General features: G+C 38.7%; 1 protein-coding gene and 1 pseudogene across 1 annotated transcript in view; one reads left to right on the top strand and one right to left on the bottom strand.

Annotated features, from left to right (window-relative positions):
* The window catches only part of LOC133876512 (protein MICRORCHIDIA 6-like), a 52,121-nt gene that overhangs the window by 17,337 nt on the left and 15,303 nt on the right, over nucleotides 1-19,481 (top strand). The window contains exons 2-15 of the mRNA XM_062314800.1: nucleotides 8,289-8,660; nucleotides 8,975-9,049; nucleotides 9,163-9,197; nucleotides 10,628-10,706; nucleotides 10,842-10,931; nucleotides 11,011-11,086; nucleotides 12,039-12,117; nucleotides 12,564-12,692; nucleotides 13,171-13,269; nucleotides 13,359-13,460; nucleotides 13,546-13,692; nucleotides 14,213-14,305; nucleotides 15,371-15,422; nucleotides 15,530-15,641. Of these exons, the coding sequence (XP_062170784.1) occupies nucleotides 8,297-8,660; nucleotides 8,975-9,049; nucleotides 9,163-9,197; nucleotides 10,628-10,706; nucleotides 10,842-10,931; nucleotides 11,011-11,086; nucleotides 12,039-12,117; nucleotides 12,564-12,692; nucleotides 13,171-13,269; nucleotides 13,359-13,460; nucleotides 13,546-13,692; nucleotides 14,213-14,305; nucleotides 15,371-15,422; nucleotides 15,530-15,641 (1,532 nt within the window). The 5' untranslated portion in view covers nucleotides 8,289-8,296. The remainder of the gene's footprint in view (nucleotides 1-8,288; nucleotides 8,661-8,974; nucleotides 9,050-9,162; nucleotides 9,198-10,627; nucleotides 10,707-10,841; nucleotides 10,932-11,010; nucleotides 11,087-12,038; nucleotides 12,118-12,563; nucleotides 12,693-13,170; nucleotides 13,270-13,358; nucleotides 13,461-13,545; nucleotides 13,693-14,212; nucleotides 14,306-15,370; nucleotides 15,423-15,529; nucleotides 15,642-19,481) is intronic.
* LOC133876601 (small nucleolar RNA Z247) lies at nucleotides 2,355-2,485 on the bottom strand (annotated as a pseudogene).

Consider the following 19,481-nt stretch of genomic DNA (forward strand, 5'->3'; position numbering starts at 1 on the left):
GGCCAGCAAGAAGACATGAGATGCTTTCAAAGTCATTGAGATGCTGGCCGGCAGCAGCAAGGTTGTCACACATGGCCTTGAACGATTGAAAGTATTCAGTGATGGACGAGCTACCCTTCTTAGCAGTTGCGAGTTGATAATGAATCTGCATAACACGAGATCGTGCTTAAGAGGCAAACATGGACACTAAAGTAGTCCAAAGTTGATGAGAAGTTGCACATCCTACGGCATGAACAAGAAGTTGTTCGATGAGCGTGGAGATCAACACGCTGAGCAACATCTGGTCACGTTGACATCAGGCAAGGTATTCTTGAATTGCTACGGTTGCAGGGGCATTTGGAGTAATGTTCGGATTTGGAATGATCTGGACTGGAGGCTTAGAAGTTCCATCCAGGAAGCCGTATGCGTCTTGGACTTTAAAATAAGCCATGATCTGAGTTCTCCAACTAGGAAAATTGGCATTGGAGAGTTTGATTTGCAAGGTATGATTCATGTTTGGGACAGTGAAAACAATATTGGAAGATGGCGGATTAATGGTGGGATATAACTTTGATCGAGCAAGAGATGAGGTAGAAGAAGAAGCCGTGGATTCAGTCATGATTTGGAAGAAAAAAAAAAAGACGTTAGTCTATGAGAGGCTCTGATACCATGTAGAAGTTCTGATTATTTGGCTTTTCAAGCTTGCTCATCTAGTGAGCGTCTATTCAGTGTATATAGAGATTACATAGAATGCAAGATAAGTTCTATCTTCTAGCTTTCTAATCTAACACTAACTCTTAGAGAACCTGATTACAAGTATCCTATTCTAATACAGAAACTGTAATCAGCAAACTAAATATAAGTAAAATTCTTCCACTTAATCTTATATCAACCAGTTGTGTTATCAACACTCACTAGGAGTTTGGTCAACCGGTAGTCTTCTCACCACACTCACTAGGAGTCTTAATAGTTTGAGAACCACTAGGAGTGTGCTGTGCGTTAATAGAGACTATGACAAAGTGAAGGATAGTTGCTTGCTTTTGGAGCTTAAGCAGGCATGACGTAGCTCAGAGTGCTTTGCAGAAAAGACTGGAAGATTAAAGGAAGACAATACTTGGCGAACTAGCTTAAAACAGGATGGCCGAGCTGAAAATGCCATTGAGGGAGAGAGACGCGCTCACCAACTAGAGCGGAAGGACACAATTTACTGGAGGTCGGAGGAAACTGGTAGAGACCATGGGTATTCGGGCCGCGAAGCAACACCTTCCCCGATCGACGATCCTTCAAGAAAAAATAGTGAGGATGAAGCTCAAAGAAAGTATTAGTATCCTTTGCAAATTTGTGGACAGATAATAGGTTTTTGGTTATCATAGGGACATGTAGAATATCATGAAGATCAAAACGGAGAGGAGGTGAAAAAAGACGGCCCTTGCTAATATGGTGAATCGGCAGCCCCTTATCATTGCCGATTTAGATGTGATCGGCTCCTGTGTAGTTTGCAGCCGAGATGTTGCTTCACTGCGACGTCGCCTAGGATCTTTGGAGCTACATTCTTATTTTATTTGGGGTAGAGTAGGTTATGCCACGAACGGTGTTGGAGTTGTTGAATAGTTGGGGGGCGGCGATTGGGTATGGTTGTGCTAAAGAAGCTTGGCGGTTAGCTCATCTGTGCTCATTGTGGTGTATTTGGCGGGAGCAAACTGCGCGGCTCCTTGAAGATGTAGAGACATTTATGGTGAAGCTAGGGAAGCGGTTGTTCAATATGTTATATAATTGGATAGTGTCCCATCATAGTTTGAATGTTTTTACTTATGTAGATTTTTTAAATTTATTCTTTGTTCGTCCCTTTTAGGGGCTTCCTTGTATACTTCCCGTGTATAAGGGTTGCGCCCCTCTGCGTTTATTTTGAATAAATTGCAATTACTTATAAAAAAAAAAAGTTTGCAGCCAAAATGTTGAGGTTGGCCAAGTCCGAGGTTAGGTGATGGGTAGCACTCAAGTCAGGGTACCAATTTGAATTTGAAGTGGATGCTGGAGCAGAGAGATAAGCCTGCATCTGGGAAGAGTTATCATTGGAATAGGTGTTATAAAACCTGGAGTAACAGTTGATGGCACGATGACCGAGTTTGTTGCATATCTGGCATAGTGGGTGATTACTGGAGAACCGATTGATGGAGGGGCCGTAGCCAGTGGAGGGAAAACCACGTCCCCTACTGCGGTTGAAGTGGGGTGGTTGCTGAGGAGGGGAGCCACGACCAGAGAAGGAGCCGTGTGACTGGCCACGGCCTCCACGGTATTGTCCTTGAGATGCAATGTTGGCACCTGAAAGAGAGAGATCAATGGAAGTGTTTTGATGGTCCGGCCACAATTCATGCGCTAATAAGTGGCCATAAAGTTCCTCAACGGGCAGAGGTTCAACTTGTGTTTGAACGGATGTGACAAACGGATCATATTCAGAACCAAGACCAGCTAGGAGAAAGGAGACCATTTCATAGTTGTTGAGTGGTTTATTCATTGCATCTAGCGAATCAGCAAGTTGCTGAAACTGTTGGTAATAATCCGTGACAGAGGAGTTGCCCTTCTTGAGGGTAACCAATTGAAAGTGCATGCTCAACGTTCGTGCTCGTGATTGGGAAGCAAATAAAGTTTACAGAGTTAGCCATGCGTCTCTGGAGGTGGCACAACGAGTGACATGAGAGAGCATATTCTCCGAGAGGGAGGAATTAATGGCGCCAAGGATCAACTAGTCATGCATCTGTCAGTGAAGAAAATTTGGATTGGGCTGACTAAAACAACCCCATCCGTAGAAGTAACTAGCGTTGGTGGTGGAGAACAATGTGTACCATCCACATATCCGAACAGATTTCCACCCTTGAGGTGTGGAACGATTTGAAGAAGCCAATAGTTGTAGTTGCCAGGTGTAAGCTTTAGAGGGTTGAAATGGTTGAAGGTAATGAGAGGTGGAGGTGCGGGTGGGTTAGCAACTGTGATTGGAATTCCGTTTGGGATGGCAGCCATTGGAGTGGTAGAAGCGGAAGGAATATTGACGTTAGTCGGTGTATTCTTTGATACCATATAGAAGATCTGAATTTACAGTTTGTTTGCCTTGCTTGAATAGAGCATAGGCTTGTTTGTATATATAGAAGAAGATTTACAAGTAGAATGAAATACAACTTCTGCATCATTGTAGCAGGAGATAGACGATAAAGATAGAGTACAATTTAAACTTATCTAGCTAACAAGAGATAATCGACTATTGTCTCTTAGTGTTTGAGTTCAAGTGTAAGTCTTGAAGATTAGGTTTACAAATTCTATCTTTATCCTTAGTTGAGCAGCCGTGAATCCTTTGGTGATTATCTTCAGTTGATGAGTCTTGAGTCGTTGAGTTGGAGTTAAAAACCTTATCACTAACATTCCAAAACCCAATTTCCAAAATAGTTCTCAAAACTTTAACTAACCTACCATCTATTATTTGGTTATACCAAAAATCTTTATGTAAGTTTCAACAAGAACTTGTAAAAAGTTGGCGCGAGGAGTGAGAGAGAGGAAGATAGTGATGGCAGCATGGATTAGTGGATCAGGGAAAGGCGAAGTAGGTAGATGGTCATTGCGACATGGATTAATGGCTCAAGGGAAGGCGAAGGAGAGAAAGTTGTGGCGGCAATAGAGGAAAGAGATGGACAACAGGACAAGATATTGATGGAGGTAGGCAATGCAAAAGAGTGGTGGCAGAGGTGGTGGTAATAGTACAAAGAAATTAGGGGATAGGTGGCTAGGAGGTAGAGGCTTGGTCCAGAAAAAAGCTTATATTTCAGCGAAGTGTGAACTGCTTTTTGTGCTCTTTGAATATAATTTTTTGTGGACTATGAAAACTTTTCAGTCGCACTAAATAGAAGAAAATACGAAAATATTTTTTGAGAAATATTTTACGTTAAAAGAAACATAATGTAAATGGGAAATGTTTTCCATATGAGTGTTTTGAGTGAGGTGGGATGTGGGTGATGTTAAGTGAAGTAGGAGAGAAAACTTCTTATGGCTTTGCTCTCCAACAACAAGCCCAAACAAAAATACAGTACTTGAAAATAAAACAAATAAGAACTGGGAAATGGGCAAAAAAAAGGCTTGGTCCTCTGTATTTTGGGCAAAAAATCAAGAAATGGGCCGTATGATGCAGTTTCTGAAGCTGTCCAAGAAGCTAGCCTGCTTGATGTCTTTGCAATAACAACCGTAGGCAGCCATTGAAGGAGGAGGAGCACTGCATGTTGGTCTGGAATTGTCGAAGAGAAGAAACAAAGCCCTTGAATAAAAAGGTCTCCACTTCAAGATGTATGCACCAAACGACAGGGAGACAAAAGCCCTAGGAACTACGCAACAAAGCCACAAAAATAACAACACAAAACAACAAAAAACCACAAGATAGCAGCTCCGGTGGAGTTTCTGGTTTTTTTCAGTGACATTTCAGTAGTTTGTGGGGTTTTTTTCCAGCGTTGTTTTGCCAAATCTGGTGTTCTCCATCCCATTCTCTATTTTCGGCGCTATTTTGCCAAATTTGTGTTTTTCTAGCCTGTCCTTTATGTTCTGAGGCGAGATTTGATCAACCTTGGTGTGTTGTGGCAAGATCGAACTGCCCTTTGTGTTTTCTAGTGATAGAACTAGGATAATATGGCTGTGAATCTGTGCTCTATAGCTGAGCATTCATTGAATATATATAGGAGAAGTACAAGAGTTCAGAATAATCAAAGACTCCTATACAGACTTGATCTAGGACTCTTTAGCTCTCATCTATTTAGCATACAATTGAACTTAGGACTCTAGCTTAGGACTAGGACTTCAAATGAGAGCGATCTTCTTATCAACAGCCTTTGGATGAAGTTGTGCCGCACAAGACTCATACTTGGATTTGGAGTCTTGTGTTGGAGTTGCATTAATACCCTCCTGTAAGATCAACGGAGGAGATCGCACGTTGAGCTTGTAACAAAAGTTATGAAACTTGGCGGAAACAAGTGGCTTAGTAAGAACATTAGCAATTTGATCCGAACGGGGAGCAATCCGAACAACCAAGGATTTATCAGCAACATGGTCACGTACAAAATGAAAGTCGATCTCCACATGTTTCGTACGTGCATAGAAGACTGGATTGACCGACATGTAGGTGGCTTCAATATTGTCACACCAAAGTATTGGTAGAGTAGAGTGGCCAATCTCGAGTTCTTGAAGAAGTGCTCGAATCCAAAGGAGTTCGGTTGTGGTATTGGCAATGGCTTTATATTCGGCCTTAGTGGATGATCTTGAAACAATCGGTTGTTTACGTGAGCTCCAAGAGATTGAATTAGAACCAAGATAAACACAATAGGCACCTGTAGAGCGGCGATCATCTGAACATTTGGCCCAGTCTGCATCGGAGTATGCTTGTAAAGTATTAGTAGAGTTGTGATGAAGAAGAAGACCATGAGAAACTGTATGCTTCAAGTACCGAAGTATTCTTTTAACAGCTTGCCAATGTGGCTTGAGCGGATGATGCATGAATTGACACACACGGTTAACTGTATAACTTAGGTCAGGCCGAGTGAGAGAAAGATACTGTAAGGATTCAACTGTACTACGGTAGAGAGATGGATCTTCCATTGGTTTACCTGTGAATACCGATAGAGCTGAGGAAGAAGCCATTGGAGAGGTGATCGGTTTTGCTTCATGCATATTAGTCTTCTTCAAAAGGTCGATGATATAGTGGCGCTGAGAAAGTAGCAAACCAGAATCTAGATTGAGTACTTCAACACCAAAGAAATAATGTAGATTGCCTAAGTCTTTAATAGCAAAATCTACACTAAGAAGCTGCAAAAGTTCAGTAATAGCAGCCTGATCTGAGGCTGTGATGATTATGTCATCAACATAGATAAGAAGCTACATGGTGATTGTCTTGGTGCAATAAAGAAAAAGAGAAGTATCAGCTTTAGAACCCACAAAGCCGAGCTGAAATAGCTTGTCACTAAGTCTTGAAAATCAGGCTCTTGGGGCCTGTTTGAGGCCGTAGATGGCCTTTTTAAGTCTACAAAGATGGTTAGGAAAACTAGGATGACAAAACTTGGTGGTTGCACCATATAAACATCTTCAGAAAGAAAACCATGGAGAAACGCATTCTGGATGTCAATTTGCTTCATGTGCCAGCCAGCGGAGTAGGCAAGAGATATAATCGTCCTGATTGTTGTAGGCTTGACAACTGGGCTGTAAGTCTCTCCATAATCCACCCCGGCCTGTTGGTGAAAACCTTTTGCTACAAGGCGAGCTTTGTGTCCTTCTATGGAACCATCAGCTTTTCTTTTGAGCTTAAACGCTCACTTGCATCCCACAATATGTTGAGAGGAGTGGGAAGGAACAAGGAGCCAAGTCTGATTTTGGAGAAGTGCATTGAACTGGGTTTGCATAGCATTGCGCCATTTTGGAATATGGACAGCATTGGAGTAGCATGTTGGTTCAAGAGTTGCTGAAGTAGGTGCTGCCACTAAAGCTTGAGGAACCTAATACCTAATTCTGCCATCTGTGAGTTGCCGTTGCTTGACAATGTTGTTTAGTGACCTGGTTCTCATAGGATGTACTTGAGCAGGAGGTGGATCTGCATAGGAACTGGAACAAGGCATGCTGGAAACTGCTGGAGAATGAGTTGAGGGACCAGTAGACGACCGGGAGTGAACAAGAGGAGAAGTCAATCTAGAAGGAGGATCTGGTGGAATTGTAGTGGAAGAAGAATGAGGAGGAAGGACATTAGGGTGAGATGATTGGGAAGACTCAAGACTAGTAGAGACAGTGGCAAAGGGGAACTGGTCTTCATGGAAGATGACATCTCTAGAGATGTACATTCGGCTGGATTCAAGATGGAGGCATATATAGCATTTGTGATGCTGGGTATACCCGAGAAAGACACGTTCCTTTGAACGAGGAGAAAATTTATGAGAATTATAAGGATGAAAATTTGGATAACAAGCACACTCGAAGATTTTTAGGAAGGTGTAGTCGGGTGTTGTGTGAAAAGTTTTTCAAAGGGGGATTGATTTTGTAACAAAGGAGTTGGCATGCGATTAATTTGGTAGCATGATGTAAGACAAGCTTCATCCCAAAATTTTTGGGGAAGATGACTGTCAATGAGTAATGTCAACGTGGTGTCAATGAGATGTCTGTGTTTACGTTCAACACATCCTTGTTGTTGATGCGTGTGAGGGCAAGAGAGGCGATGAGTAATACCAATGGATTGAAAGTATTTATGGACATTACGATACTCGCCACCCCAGTCAGATTGAACACTAATGATTTGTACTTATCAAAAAAATGATTTTATGATTAAGTAAACGTTCAACCATGACTTGAACATGAAGAAAAGTTTGCATGACATCAGACTTTGCTTGAATAGGGAAAAACCCATGTATATCTAGTGAAAACATCAATAAAAGATATATAATAACGATGTTCATTGACTGAAATAGTTGGGGATGGTCCCCATACATCAGAATGAATTAATTGTAAAGGTTGACAAACTTTAGAAATAGAAGGATAGAATGGCAATTGATGTCCCTTTGCTTGAGCACATGCTGAGCAAAAAGGAGATGCCTTATTGGAAATAACTGGAAGCTTAAATTGAGATAGGGCACATTGAACGGTGTGAAAAGCTGGATGACCTAAGCACTTGTGCCACGAGGCCGGAGTGGTGCTTTACCAACAAGAGCTTGATTTATTAACGACGAAGACGAACTAGATGAACATGGAAGCAGTTGATAGAGTTCATCTTTAAGGTGCCCGTGATGGAGGAGGATCCCGGTTTGATTGTCCTTGATAAAAAAAAAAAAAAAAGACTAAAAAGGTTAATTAGTGAATCTCTTAAGTAAGAAACAAATTTAAATTAATCTAATCTGTAGATCTTAATGTCTCCAAATGTCTGGAAAATGGGTGCCAACGGTGTCAATGGAGGTAAAGGCATTTCTACTAGTGGAGTTGGTTTGGCGGTTGTATTCTTAATTTTCTTTTCGTAGAAATGTACAAATATATTGAAGATTATCCTATATATAGGGTGGTAACCAACAGTTGACGGTATTTTTCTCTTGAAAACAGTGAAAATCCCAAAGCACTAGAAAATGGGGTTGGAATTTCCACTTATGATAACAAAATTTGGAGCATTTGTGGGATAAACCATGCTTTAGTATGTACTGTCCCATTGCTCTCTAAGCTGATTGATCTTTATATCATGCATACCTGATGGAGCTTTGTTTTCTTTACTTACTGTCACTGATTGTAACCAGTTGTGAATTTAATTTATTTTACAGTGCTCAAGATGAGCTTTATAGACGTTGTGGACTTATCTAGTGATGATGAATGCGGACATCTTAATGTGAAAGCTGTTAAGTTGGAGCCTGGTGTTGTTGGGGGCAGAATACAACAGAAAGAGAATAAGGTTCAACTAGTGAAGCGCCAAAAATATGAAACCCAATGTAGAAGGCAAGAATCTGAAGAGAATAGAAGCGCAAATGCTTTAAGTACCGGTAAAAGTAGCTCTAGAATATTGGATCAAGGGCAGTCTTCAGTGGATGATACAAGCCTTCCTTCCACATCACCTACGTGTTCTGCACCTCTTTGTAGGCAATTCTGGAAAGCTGGGAACTACGATGATGGGATTGGTTCTAAAGTCTCACTTCAAAGTAATCTCCTGTCAGATATAACATATTAATGTTTGCTGGACATGCATGTGGTGTTTTGCTGATTTTTGGTCTTTAAAATTGTATGCCATCTCATGATTGGGTCCTAATAAACTGTTAGTGGACCACTGAAATGCTGTGGTTGTAATGCAGCTCTATATGAATGTTCTGGTTTTAGATATTTCCTAGCTCGGGCTTTTCCATCGGATGATTGTGATAAACCCTCGTGCGCTGTGCACAGTAACATCTTCATCAGTGTTTATGAAAGCTTGATATATTGTTCTTTTACATTTTATGCTTTCTTTTTTGTAATACAGATGGCAAAAACTATCTACATGTCCATCCGTTGTTCCTTCATTCAAATGCCACTTCACATAAGTGGGCCTTTGGCGGTGTGTGCAGCTAATCAATTTTGTTTGTTTCAGTAATTGTGCTTATAACTATGATTGGTGGATTTATGGCACCTTGCATTACTGCCCTTTTTCTGGTTGCTTCCTGTTTGCAGCTGTAGCGGAACTGCTTGACAATGCAGTTGATGAGGTGAACTTTTTAACTTGAATTTGCGTACTTTACATTGTTGTTTTTGTTCCCTGTGGTGCTAGGGTGTGTAAGCCTTCTAGTGTTGCGATTTTTTTTTTAAAAGATAATAGTGTACTTGGATTTTCTTTTGGATGGTTTTTTGTTCATATTATGGTCAGACTTATAGGTTGAGATAATTACTTTCTTAGTCTTAAGCTTTTGCTCTCTTTTTAGTTCTTTTTAAAAAACAAAAAATAAAAGAGGCTGAGTAGATTATTTATTTCTGGTTTTTGTTAGGTACATCTTTGTGTGACATTAGAATTATTTTGCTGAGTATGTGACGCAGGACAAAAGGAGGACAACAGAAAATAAAGATATATAGCATGTTGAACAGAGTCTCACTGACCAACAATGAGTTGTAGTAGAGTCTTACTACTGAAAGGAAGAGGAATTACACCTCAAAAAGAGAAATCTCGTAGTTGATGCAACACGAAGAAGGACAACAGAAAATGAAGATAAATTCCATGTTGAAGAAAGTCTCACTAGTCAATAATGGGGTTTAGGTAGAGTCTCACCACCAAGGGAGAGATGAATCACACCTCAAAAAGAGAAATCTTATCTCTAAGAAAGCTCGGAAAAAGCTAGAATAATTCTCATTCATTCATTAAACTACAATGTGACTCTAACAACATAATCTGAATGCACAAGAATTCCCATTCCCCCATAGACTTCGTACAGCATCATACAATATCTTCCAGACTTCATATTTCTTAAAAAAACATCATCTGCATTGCTTGTTGATGATAATTCGAATTCTAGCAGACATGGAACTCCTTGATGAATGCAAATTCTCGTTGACACGGAACTGCTTGTGGTGGTTGAGCTAACACACTACTGGTGATGTAGGACACGACTCCGTCAATTTCTGCATCAGTATGCCTTGGACATCTATGTGAACAGCAGTAAAAAATAAAAATAAAAAATTAGGCAGTGGAAAATAAGAGTGAAGAAGGTTTATCTTTGATTTAGCAATGCTGCGGATGGGGCTGAAATATGGTGGTACTATCTAGGAGACATAAAAATCATCCTATCACACTACGCTAATGCCATGCATAATACCTATTTTGGTTACTTGTAGGGGTGTGGGGGAATGGAAGCCTCTAAGGTCATGAGCTTCTGCTTAAGCGTTTACTTGGCCAGTTTAAAATTTTATCTCTTTGATGTTTTGTATGAGATTTTATTATAAAAGTGAACACTGCTACATTAAAAGACAAGATATTTTCAGTTATGTTCATTTTTATCACATACAATGGTATTTGTTATGGCTGTTGCAGGATTGTGTATGCTCTAGATTTTAGTTGCCTGTGGTGTGATTTTGTTTTTGCTTTATGTCTCAAACTATGATATCCTTGTTATGCATTTGACTGTTCCTTCTTTTCTTAAATGGATAGATCCAAAATGGAGCTTCTTTTGTCCTTGTAGATAAAACCACAAATCCAAAGGATGGAAGTCCAGCACTGTTAATCCAAGGTATCATGTGTTTGAAATTTTTTTATCAATCAGAATATAATTGTTACTGTGATCTTGTAGTCCTCACCAGTAAATTCTGTACTGGAATATTTTTGCTAACTCTTCGGTATCTAAAATCTGTTTTCTTGTCATTAGATGATGGTGGTGGAATGGATCCTGTAGCAATGAGGCGTTGTATGAGTTTTGGGTTTTCAGACAAGAAATCTAAATCAGCCATTGGACAATGTATGAATAGTAGCAATCACTCTACAGTTTCTTGTGATTATCTTCTTTCATATTTATTGGTTTACTTGTAGCCTTCCAGATGGAAATGGCTTCAAGACTAGTACGATGAGACTTGGCGCAGATGTTATTGTCTTCAGCCGTCACCTGAGTAACAGGTTTCTATTCGAAAGTGACTCTTTTCAACATTATGCATTGAACTTTTTGTGTTTAGTGACTTCATGGTGACCCGGATATGAGCCATATTGCCTTACTTATAAACACACACACACGTGTGTATATATATATATATTTCAAAAAAAAAAGCGCAGAGGGGAGCATATGTATACTTTAAAATATAAACCAGCTTCTTAAGTTTGCCAGGGGATGGGTCTTTGTCTCTTATTTCCCATGAAACCTTTATCAATTTATAACCATATTTATAAGGGAATATTATGTGAATAAATAAAACAATTTTCCTGAAATATTTCTTCAGGTCTCTCTCTCTCACCATACTCTAGTTTTAATGAATTGAAACGCATTTAATTGATCAAAATATTATTAGAAACCTGTGGCCTGTATGGTTTAGATTTTTTTATTCCATCTTTTAAGTGATTAATGAGTTTATGGATACACTAAGGTGGAGTTCAAAATGGCAACTGTGTGCCAGAAAATCCAGGGATTTTTTTGCTTTGGTGCCATGTTAAATGTGAGATAAGATTAATCCTTTTCATTTTTTTTCCTTTTTTTTTCGTGGAAACAATGAAAGAAAGAATCAGAAGTCTCTCAAGCACACAAAACAGTGTACTCTTTTAACTCTAGATTATTCAGTAAATTTGACCTTCAAGAAAATATAATTCTTTTAGTCCCTTGGTGTCCATCTTATTTTTCACACATTCAATGATTCTATGACTTTCAGATCTCTTGCTTTTTTTGTTTGTTTATATTTCCATGTAATTCAAACTGTAAAATATCCATTTTTATACCCTTTTAAAAAATGATGAGTGAAATTATACATGCCAAAAGTCACAATATTTATATATGATATAGATTTTTTTTTTCTTTTTTCTTTTTAATGTTGCTGGTAGTTCGAAATTCTTGTCAGCTAATATCAGTGTATTCCATAATCAGGACATTGACTCAAAGCATTGGTCTCCTCTCTTATACATTTTTGACACGAACAGGCCATGACAGAATAGTAGTACCCATGGTGAGTTTCATTGCTCTATAATAAGATTTTAGTTGGGTCATTGTTTTACAACTACGGAGGGACACCCTGCCGAACCTCCCATTCCTTTAAACCTTTTCCTTTTGTGCCCTATATAAATGGGAGTATGAGCAATAGATGTGTTTATTTGATGTGTGGTTATGCAATGTGCCTTAGAATGCCATAAGTTTATTCAGGTAACACAATCTGCTGTACTTGATTTTCACAACGGAATGAGGTTATCTTTTAACATTTGATTGGCCTGGGGGAGTATCCTGTTGGATGCTAGTAAATATTAGATCTCAAAGTCTTAGTAGATGTCAATTATTGTCTGGTTTCTGGTTTTGTGGACTGTTATGGTGCAGCTTGTTCTAGTATCCTATCTATGCTGTGGTTTCTCTTACTTTGTAACCCACCTCTTACTTTGTAACCCGCCTTGTCGATTGCAGGTGGATTATGAATTTAATACATCTACTGGCACACTGGAAATATTACATGGCAAAGAACATTCTATGTCTAACCTTTCCATGCTGTTGCAGTGGTCTCCATTTTTGACAGAAGCAGAGCTTTTAAAGCAAGTAAGCTCATTCAGAGTTTTCTTCTGTTGCAACTTGATCTTTTCCACACTTCATCTGTATGCTGTCACTGATTGACAATATAAAATGTAAATATTTTAATAGGTTTATTTGGTAGATTACACTGGTTTTACTCAAGCCACCTATTGGATTCATAATGGTGAATTCTACTTTTTTTTTAGTAGTAACTTTTATCTTTAAGTTATTTGCACACCTAGTGAGTCTTGATCTCCCTCCACCCAATTCTTATTGGATGAAGTATGGTTTGACACTAAGCTCGCTGGCCATAATGGTGAATTTTACTAAAATATAATTTATGTCTAAGAAGATGGGGCTTGTTCTGTGAAGTTGTTTAATTACCAAATTTTCCCACTTGTCACATAATGTAGTTGAAAGCAATTGCATTGATGTTTCTTGTAGTTTTCCTAGCTTTTAGAGTCCTTGTCAAGCTTTATTTCACGTTTACCTCAATTGATGGCAGTTTGATGACATTGGGGCTCATGGAACAAAGGTTATTATCTACAATTTATGGTTCAATGATGATGGGGATGTGGAACTTGACTTTGTATCAGATCCTGAGGTTGATATTTCTTTTGCCTTTTTTGTTGGTACCCCACTTCCTTGGCATCTTTTCTGATGAGGGGGCATCCTTTGACTTGGTGCTTGCAGGATATTCGTGTTAGTGGGGAGACCAAGAAAATTGACACAGTCCCTGCTTGGAAGACAATGAATGAACAGCACATTGCCAACCAATTCCATTACTCTCTCCGTGTAAACCTATTACAAAAGTTATATACCTAAATCAAATGTACAAGAAATCAATTTTTGCTTAGTATAGTTTCCTCATGTTCCACAGGTGTACCTGTCCATCTTGTACTTGCGAGTACCTGAAACATTCAACATTATATTGCGAGGGCGAGTTGTTGAGCATCATAATATTGCCAATGATCTCAAATTTCCAGAATGCATCTTGTACAAACCTCATTGTGGTGGATGTGTGGAGGTTGTATTAAATTTTTGTCAGCTACTTTCTTATCTGCTTACTCTTCTTGGTCTTCATTTAAAATATTGAGTTTTGTGAATTTTATATGTTGAGATCATATCTCTTGTCAAGTGCCGACAATGTGCATGGTATCCTCATCAACTGCTTCTACCAATAGTCGAACAGAACTGGATGAGCCATTCCTTTCCCTGGCCTTGCTGTAGGTCTAAACAGTTTCTTAGTTGTTAAAATCCATATTTGCTTAAAAGGTCTATTTGTACTTGAAGGAAATCATTTTTTATATAACTCCTGGTAGATAGTTTGTTTATACTTTTTTTACTTTAGGCGAATGGGACACACACACCCCTGTGGAATTGACGTGTGACCTTTCTTTCCATCTCCCTTTTTTTTCTAATTTTAATTTGGTCAATGCATGCATTGACCTACATGTGACGCACTTTCATATTGGCTTTCGCTTTTTGGTGGTTGACATATGCAGTGGCTATCATTTACATTGCATCTCTATTGTGTGATTGTGCAGGGTCAAGTTATAACTTCAATTGGATTTCTTAAAGAAGCTCCACATGTGGGTTTTCACGGATTCAATGTCTACCATAAGAATCGTCTAATTCTGGTAGTAACCTTTTAAGAAAATGAGTTTCACTTTCCATTAGTGTCTCGCTTTGTTAATGCAATAGTGAAACTGTTATGATATTAAAATTCCCTACCACTCGGTTACATTCAGAAAAATGTAATAGACTATTTACATTATTGTTGTTATTATTATCGTTGTCGTTGTTGTCATCGTCATTATTATTATTATTATTATTGTTAGTTTGAATAAGATAGGCAAATGAAGCTTAGGCTGTAGTAACCCAGGGAAAAACGTTAGCCACATCTGCTCTATCACCCCAAAAAGACTAGTCAATTCGGAGCTTCCTTAAAATTCTTTATGAAGTCCAGTTCCATCTAGTAATAAAGCAATGTGGGACTTAGTACTAATGACTATCTTTATAAACTACCCACTTTATGTGGGCTACTCCTCATCTTCCCAATATGAGACATGAGTGTTACAAACTCTCCCCCCTTAAATCCTTGACGTTCTTGTCAGGGCCACGTCTTGTAGTGCTCCAATATCACATGGCGCAACGTTACTAGGTGGTTCTGATACTATTTGTAACGACCCAAGGAAAAGTGCTGGTCACATTTGCGCTATCATTCCAAAGGACTTGTAAATTTGGAGCTTCCTTAAAATCCTTTATAAATCCCAGTTCCACCTAGTAACTAAGCAATGCGGGACTTAACACTCATGACTATCTTTATAAACCACAAATTCTATGTAGGTTACCTCTCACTTTCCAATATGGAACAAGGGTGTTGCACAGACACTCATTCAGGATCAAACCTTTGACTTCACCCTATGTCCCTGTTGAGAGGAGTTGCTATTCAGTGGAAAGACATTGGTTGTTGTTGTTGTTGTTGTTGTGATCATGGTTACGCTCTACTGATTATTGTCGTAATTAGACAGTGAGAATGTTCAACTTTCTGTCCTCCTCCCAATATCCAAGTGTGTGGCTGTTTCATACTTTTGTCGGGTGAATGTTCAACTTTCTGTCCTCCCAAAAAAATCCTTTACCATGCCATATTTTCCAGTTGTAATGGTGCACTTAAATCTTTTCCTTTTTCTCTTTTCTTGCAGCCATTTTGGCAGGTTGTGAGCTATCAAGACAGTCGGGGTAGAGGGGTTGTTGGTAAAGGCTGCAAGAGCCCTCTTTATATCAAATTTTTTCTGTTTGGAGGTTTATTATGTTTAAGATTGGAGTTTTGAGGTGTCTAATGATCAATAATGTTATTTTAGGTGTATTGGAAGCAAATTTCATTGAACCGACTCATAACAAGCAAGATTTTGAGAGAACTTCCCTTTTCCAGAAGCTTGAAGCACGATTGAAGGACATGACATGGGAATACTGGTAAACTATTTCTAACATTTTTAAAAAATACTTCTTCCGTACCATGTTGCTGGTCCTCTATTTTATTTGAATATCTTAAAATATTGTTCACTTTAAAAGGTAGATGGACATAATTTTAAGACTTTCCTCACTTATCTTTTCCTTTATTTGAAAAAATAATACAATTTTTTCATTTCTTTATCTGAGTTTAGGTTAAGCAGGATAGTTTTAAAAATGTATACCTTTTAGTTGAATGACAATGTATTAAAAAATTATAGAAAGTGATTCCTTGGACTTGCAAATCGCATCTATTGTCAGAGATATCCCCCACCACCTCAGCAAAATTTCATCTTGGACTGTCTTGAATCCACCGTAGTATCAACTCCTCTGTGCACAATCTTGCCAAATGGGTTGCTTCCAAGCTTTTATGCGGATTTTTTTTTAAAAAATAATAATAAAAAAAAAAATTGTACTATATGATCACCACAAAATATAGAAGTACCAGAGCACAATAAACATGAATACACGTTAACTCATGAAACCACAAACTCACATTTTAAAAGTAACATGGTACTATAACTTCATGAATCATAACACCATTTTATTTGACACAAGTGTCATAAAATATATAACTTTAATATGACACATGCCATATCATTTTTCTCTACAATATAGGAGCCACAAATCCAACTACTGCATGTCTTACACAGGAGAATCCAACAATAATACTAAAAGCTTAAGTCTCCGAGCCTTCTACTTCTTTTCCTTTGTTGTACCACATGGACTCTTGGTCCTTCCTTGAACATTCCATTTCCTTGAGCACTTTCTTTTCTTTGCCGTGTACACTGCACTTTTTGTAAATACAAATTATATTTGCAAGTGGAATGGGTTAGTCCTCGGCTTAGAAAGGTTATACAGTGTGCTTGTGAGCCTATCTGTGTACCTTTAAAAATAAGCTTGCTTTTAGAATAATATCCTTTAATTAACAACTCTTGATCATGTAAAAGAATGTGAGTACCTTTTTAAAAAGCTCCTCATTGCCCAAAAGGTCGTTCTTTCAATAAAATAGCCCTCAAAGGAGCTTTAGTCCGCCAAATATTCTTCCAAGGGAAAAGAAAGCCGTCACTGTAACCCAAGATACTGTAGAAGGTCCAACATCGAAACACCCTCTTTTAGAGGGGGCCTGCCAAAGTTTATCTACACCTTCCCATCTCACTCTAACTGAATCCAACAAACTGTAGAACAAGTCGAAGACAATTACCTCTTAGTCATGAGCCACTCTAGCAAAGCTTACGTTCCACTACTTGGAGCCACCAGAAATCCCCAAATGAGTCGCTACAGATGCATCATTCGCGCAAGCAATACCACATAAAACTGGCAAGCCTTTAGGACCTTGTCTCCACACGAAAGATCATGCCAGAGATTGGCCTTGGAGCCATCTCCCTCATCAAATCTTGTATGAGTTGAAAACTTCTCCAAACCCTTCCTAATATTCTTCCACAACCCCACTCCATGCACCCCAAGAGGCTCATTAGAACACTATCCACCCCACAAATTACCAAATTTGGAGTCCACCTCAATTTTCCATCAAGCCTTTTTCTCATGCCCATAATACCCATTTCTCTAAGAGAGCACGATTGAACATCAACAAGTTTTGAACCCCCAAACCTCCCTCAATGATCAGAAAGCAAACCTTGGACCAACTTACCAGATGAAATTTGAATTCTTCGGCTAGCCCACCCCATAAGAAATCTCGTTGGATCATCTCAACACGGTTTGCAACATCCACAGGGAGAGGGAAAAGGGACATGAAGTATGTAGGCAAGTTGGAAAGTGTGCTCTTAATAAGGGTAACCCTACCACATTTAGACAAATACATCATTTTCAACTTGACAAGGGACATTGATGTAAGATACGTTATGGAATAAACACATGTATATGTGATATAAGATATTTATTTGTTATATATGAACTAGAGATATATCTAATTAATATCTAATACTGTGAATTTAGATAAGGATTCTAATAGAAGCCCTTCCCTTTGGTTTGTAATTGTGAATTGAATATTAATTAAATGAATAAAGTAAAAATTGAATTAATAAAGAGAGATACATCAATCCCTTTAACAAAAAAGCCAGTCAACAGACTCCCACTCACTGTTGCAGAAATCATCCTACCCAAAGCCATCATCACAATGACAAACAATAAAGGAGAGGGTCCCTTTGTCTCAAGCCAGGGGAACTACTAAAAAAGCCCGATGGGAGTGCCATTCGCCAAAACCAAAAAACGCATCGAGGAGATACAATGAGCTATCCATGAACACCATTTCCCCCCTTTAACCACTCATCCTCAGCTTGTACAACAGGAAATCCCAATTAACATGATCATAGGCTTTTCTAAGCCCATCTTGTAGAGTACACTTAGACTCCCCAAATTTAATTACACTATCAAGGCATCCAAAGGCAATAAGAACATGATCTAGTATCTACTTTCCTCACTTGAATGCATTTTGCGACTTAGAAAATCTTCTCCAACACAATCTTAAGCCTGTTAGTAAGAATCTTAGCAATAATTTTGTAAATACTATTCACTAGGCTAGTCGGGCAGAATTCCTTTGGGTCAACAACCCCCGAAATCTTTGGAATGAGGGCGATGAATGTGGCATTAAGGCTCCTTCCAAACTTACTTTTGGCATGGAAATCACGAATCATGAAAGACCATAATGTCCTCTTAAAAGACACATCCCAACAAGCTTGGAAGAAAGCCATAGAGTATTTGTCAGGTCCCGGTGCCTTTGACTACCTCCAACACCTCCCCTTCCTCTTATAAAACCGAACAATGTGCTCATTGATCTCGTGTCGTTTGGTAGAGAAAGTGCCATCAATCAACAAAGAGTCAATGGAGTTTTTTCTTTTGTTAGAGTTGTCCGTTTTTTCAAGAAACTTTGTTAACTTTAAATCATCCAAGCAATGGTTAACTTTAGACCATACCCGACTTCCTTTAAACCTTTTAGATCATCCCATGAATGGTTAAGTTTAGACCATTCCATGGGTGATTAACTTTAGATCGTCTGTGAACTTTGTGCAACGATATTGATGCATAGAAAGTACATTATTGCAAGCAAAAACTACATATCAATTTTTACTTGCATAACACTAATGACAATATGTAATGGCGCAAGAAAAAGCGATAGTCACATCTGCACTATCACCCCAAAAATACTAGTTAATTTGGAACTTCCCTAAAATTTCTTATAAAGCCCAATTTCACCTAGTAACTAGGTAATGTGAGACTTAGTACTATGATTATCTTTATAAATCTCCCACTCTATATTGACTACTTCTTATCTTCCCAATGCGGGACATTGGTGTTACAAACTCTCCCTCTTAAACCTATGACGTCCTCATTATGGTCACATCATGCGGTGCTCCAGTACCCAATGGCCTGGCGTTACTAGGTGGCTCTGATACCATTTGTAATGGACCAGGAAAAAGCGCTAGCCACATCTGCGTTATCACCTTAAAATGATTAGTCAATTTGGAGCTTCTTTAGAATCCCTAATGAAGCTCAGTTTCATCTAGTAACTAGGTAATGTAGGATTTAACATTCATGACTATTTTTTTAAACCACCCACTCTATGTAGGCTACTCATCTTCTTCCTAATCTGGGACGAAGATGTTACACAATAACTACGAAATTTCTCTTTATACTTTTCATGAGATAGGAACTTTACTGTTTACTTTTCCCTTTAGCCTTTTTCGTACTATTTTCCCTTGTATGAGGTAGGGTTGGCATGTCCTAGGACATTTAGCCACAGGATGGGCTAACTATTTAGGAAAAACCTTTCTTGATCAACCATGG

This window comes from Alnus glutinosa, chromosome 8 (assembly GCF_958979055.1).
Source record: "Alnus glutinosa chromosome 8, dhAlnGlut1.1, whole genome shotgun sequence".
NCBI lineage: Eukaryota > Viridiplantae > Streptophyta > Magnoliopsida > Fagales > Betulaceae > Alnus > Alnus glutinosa.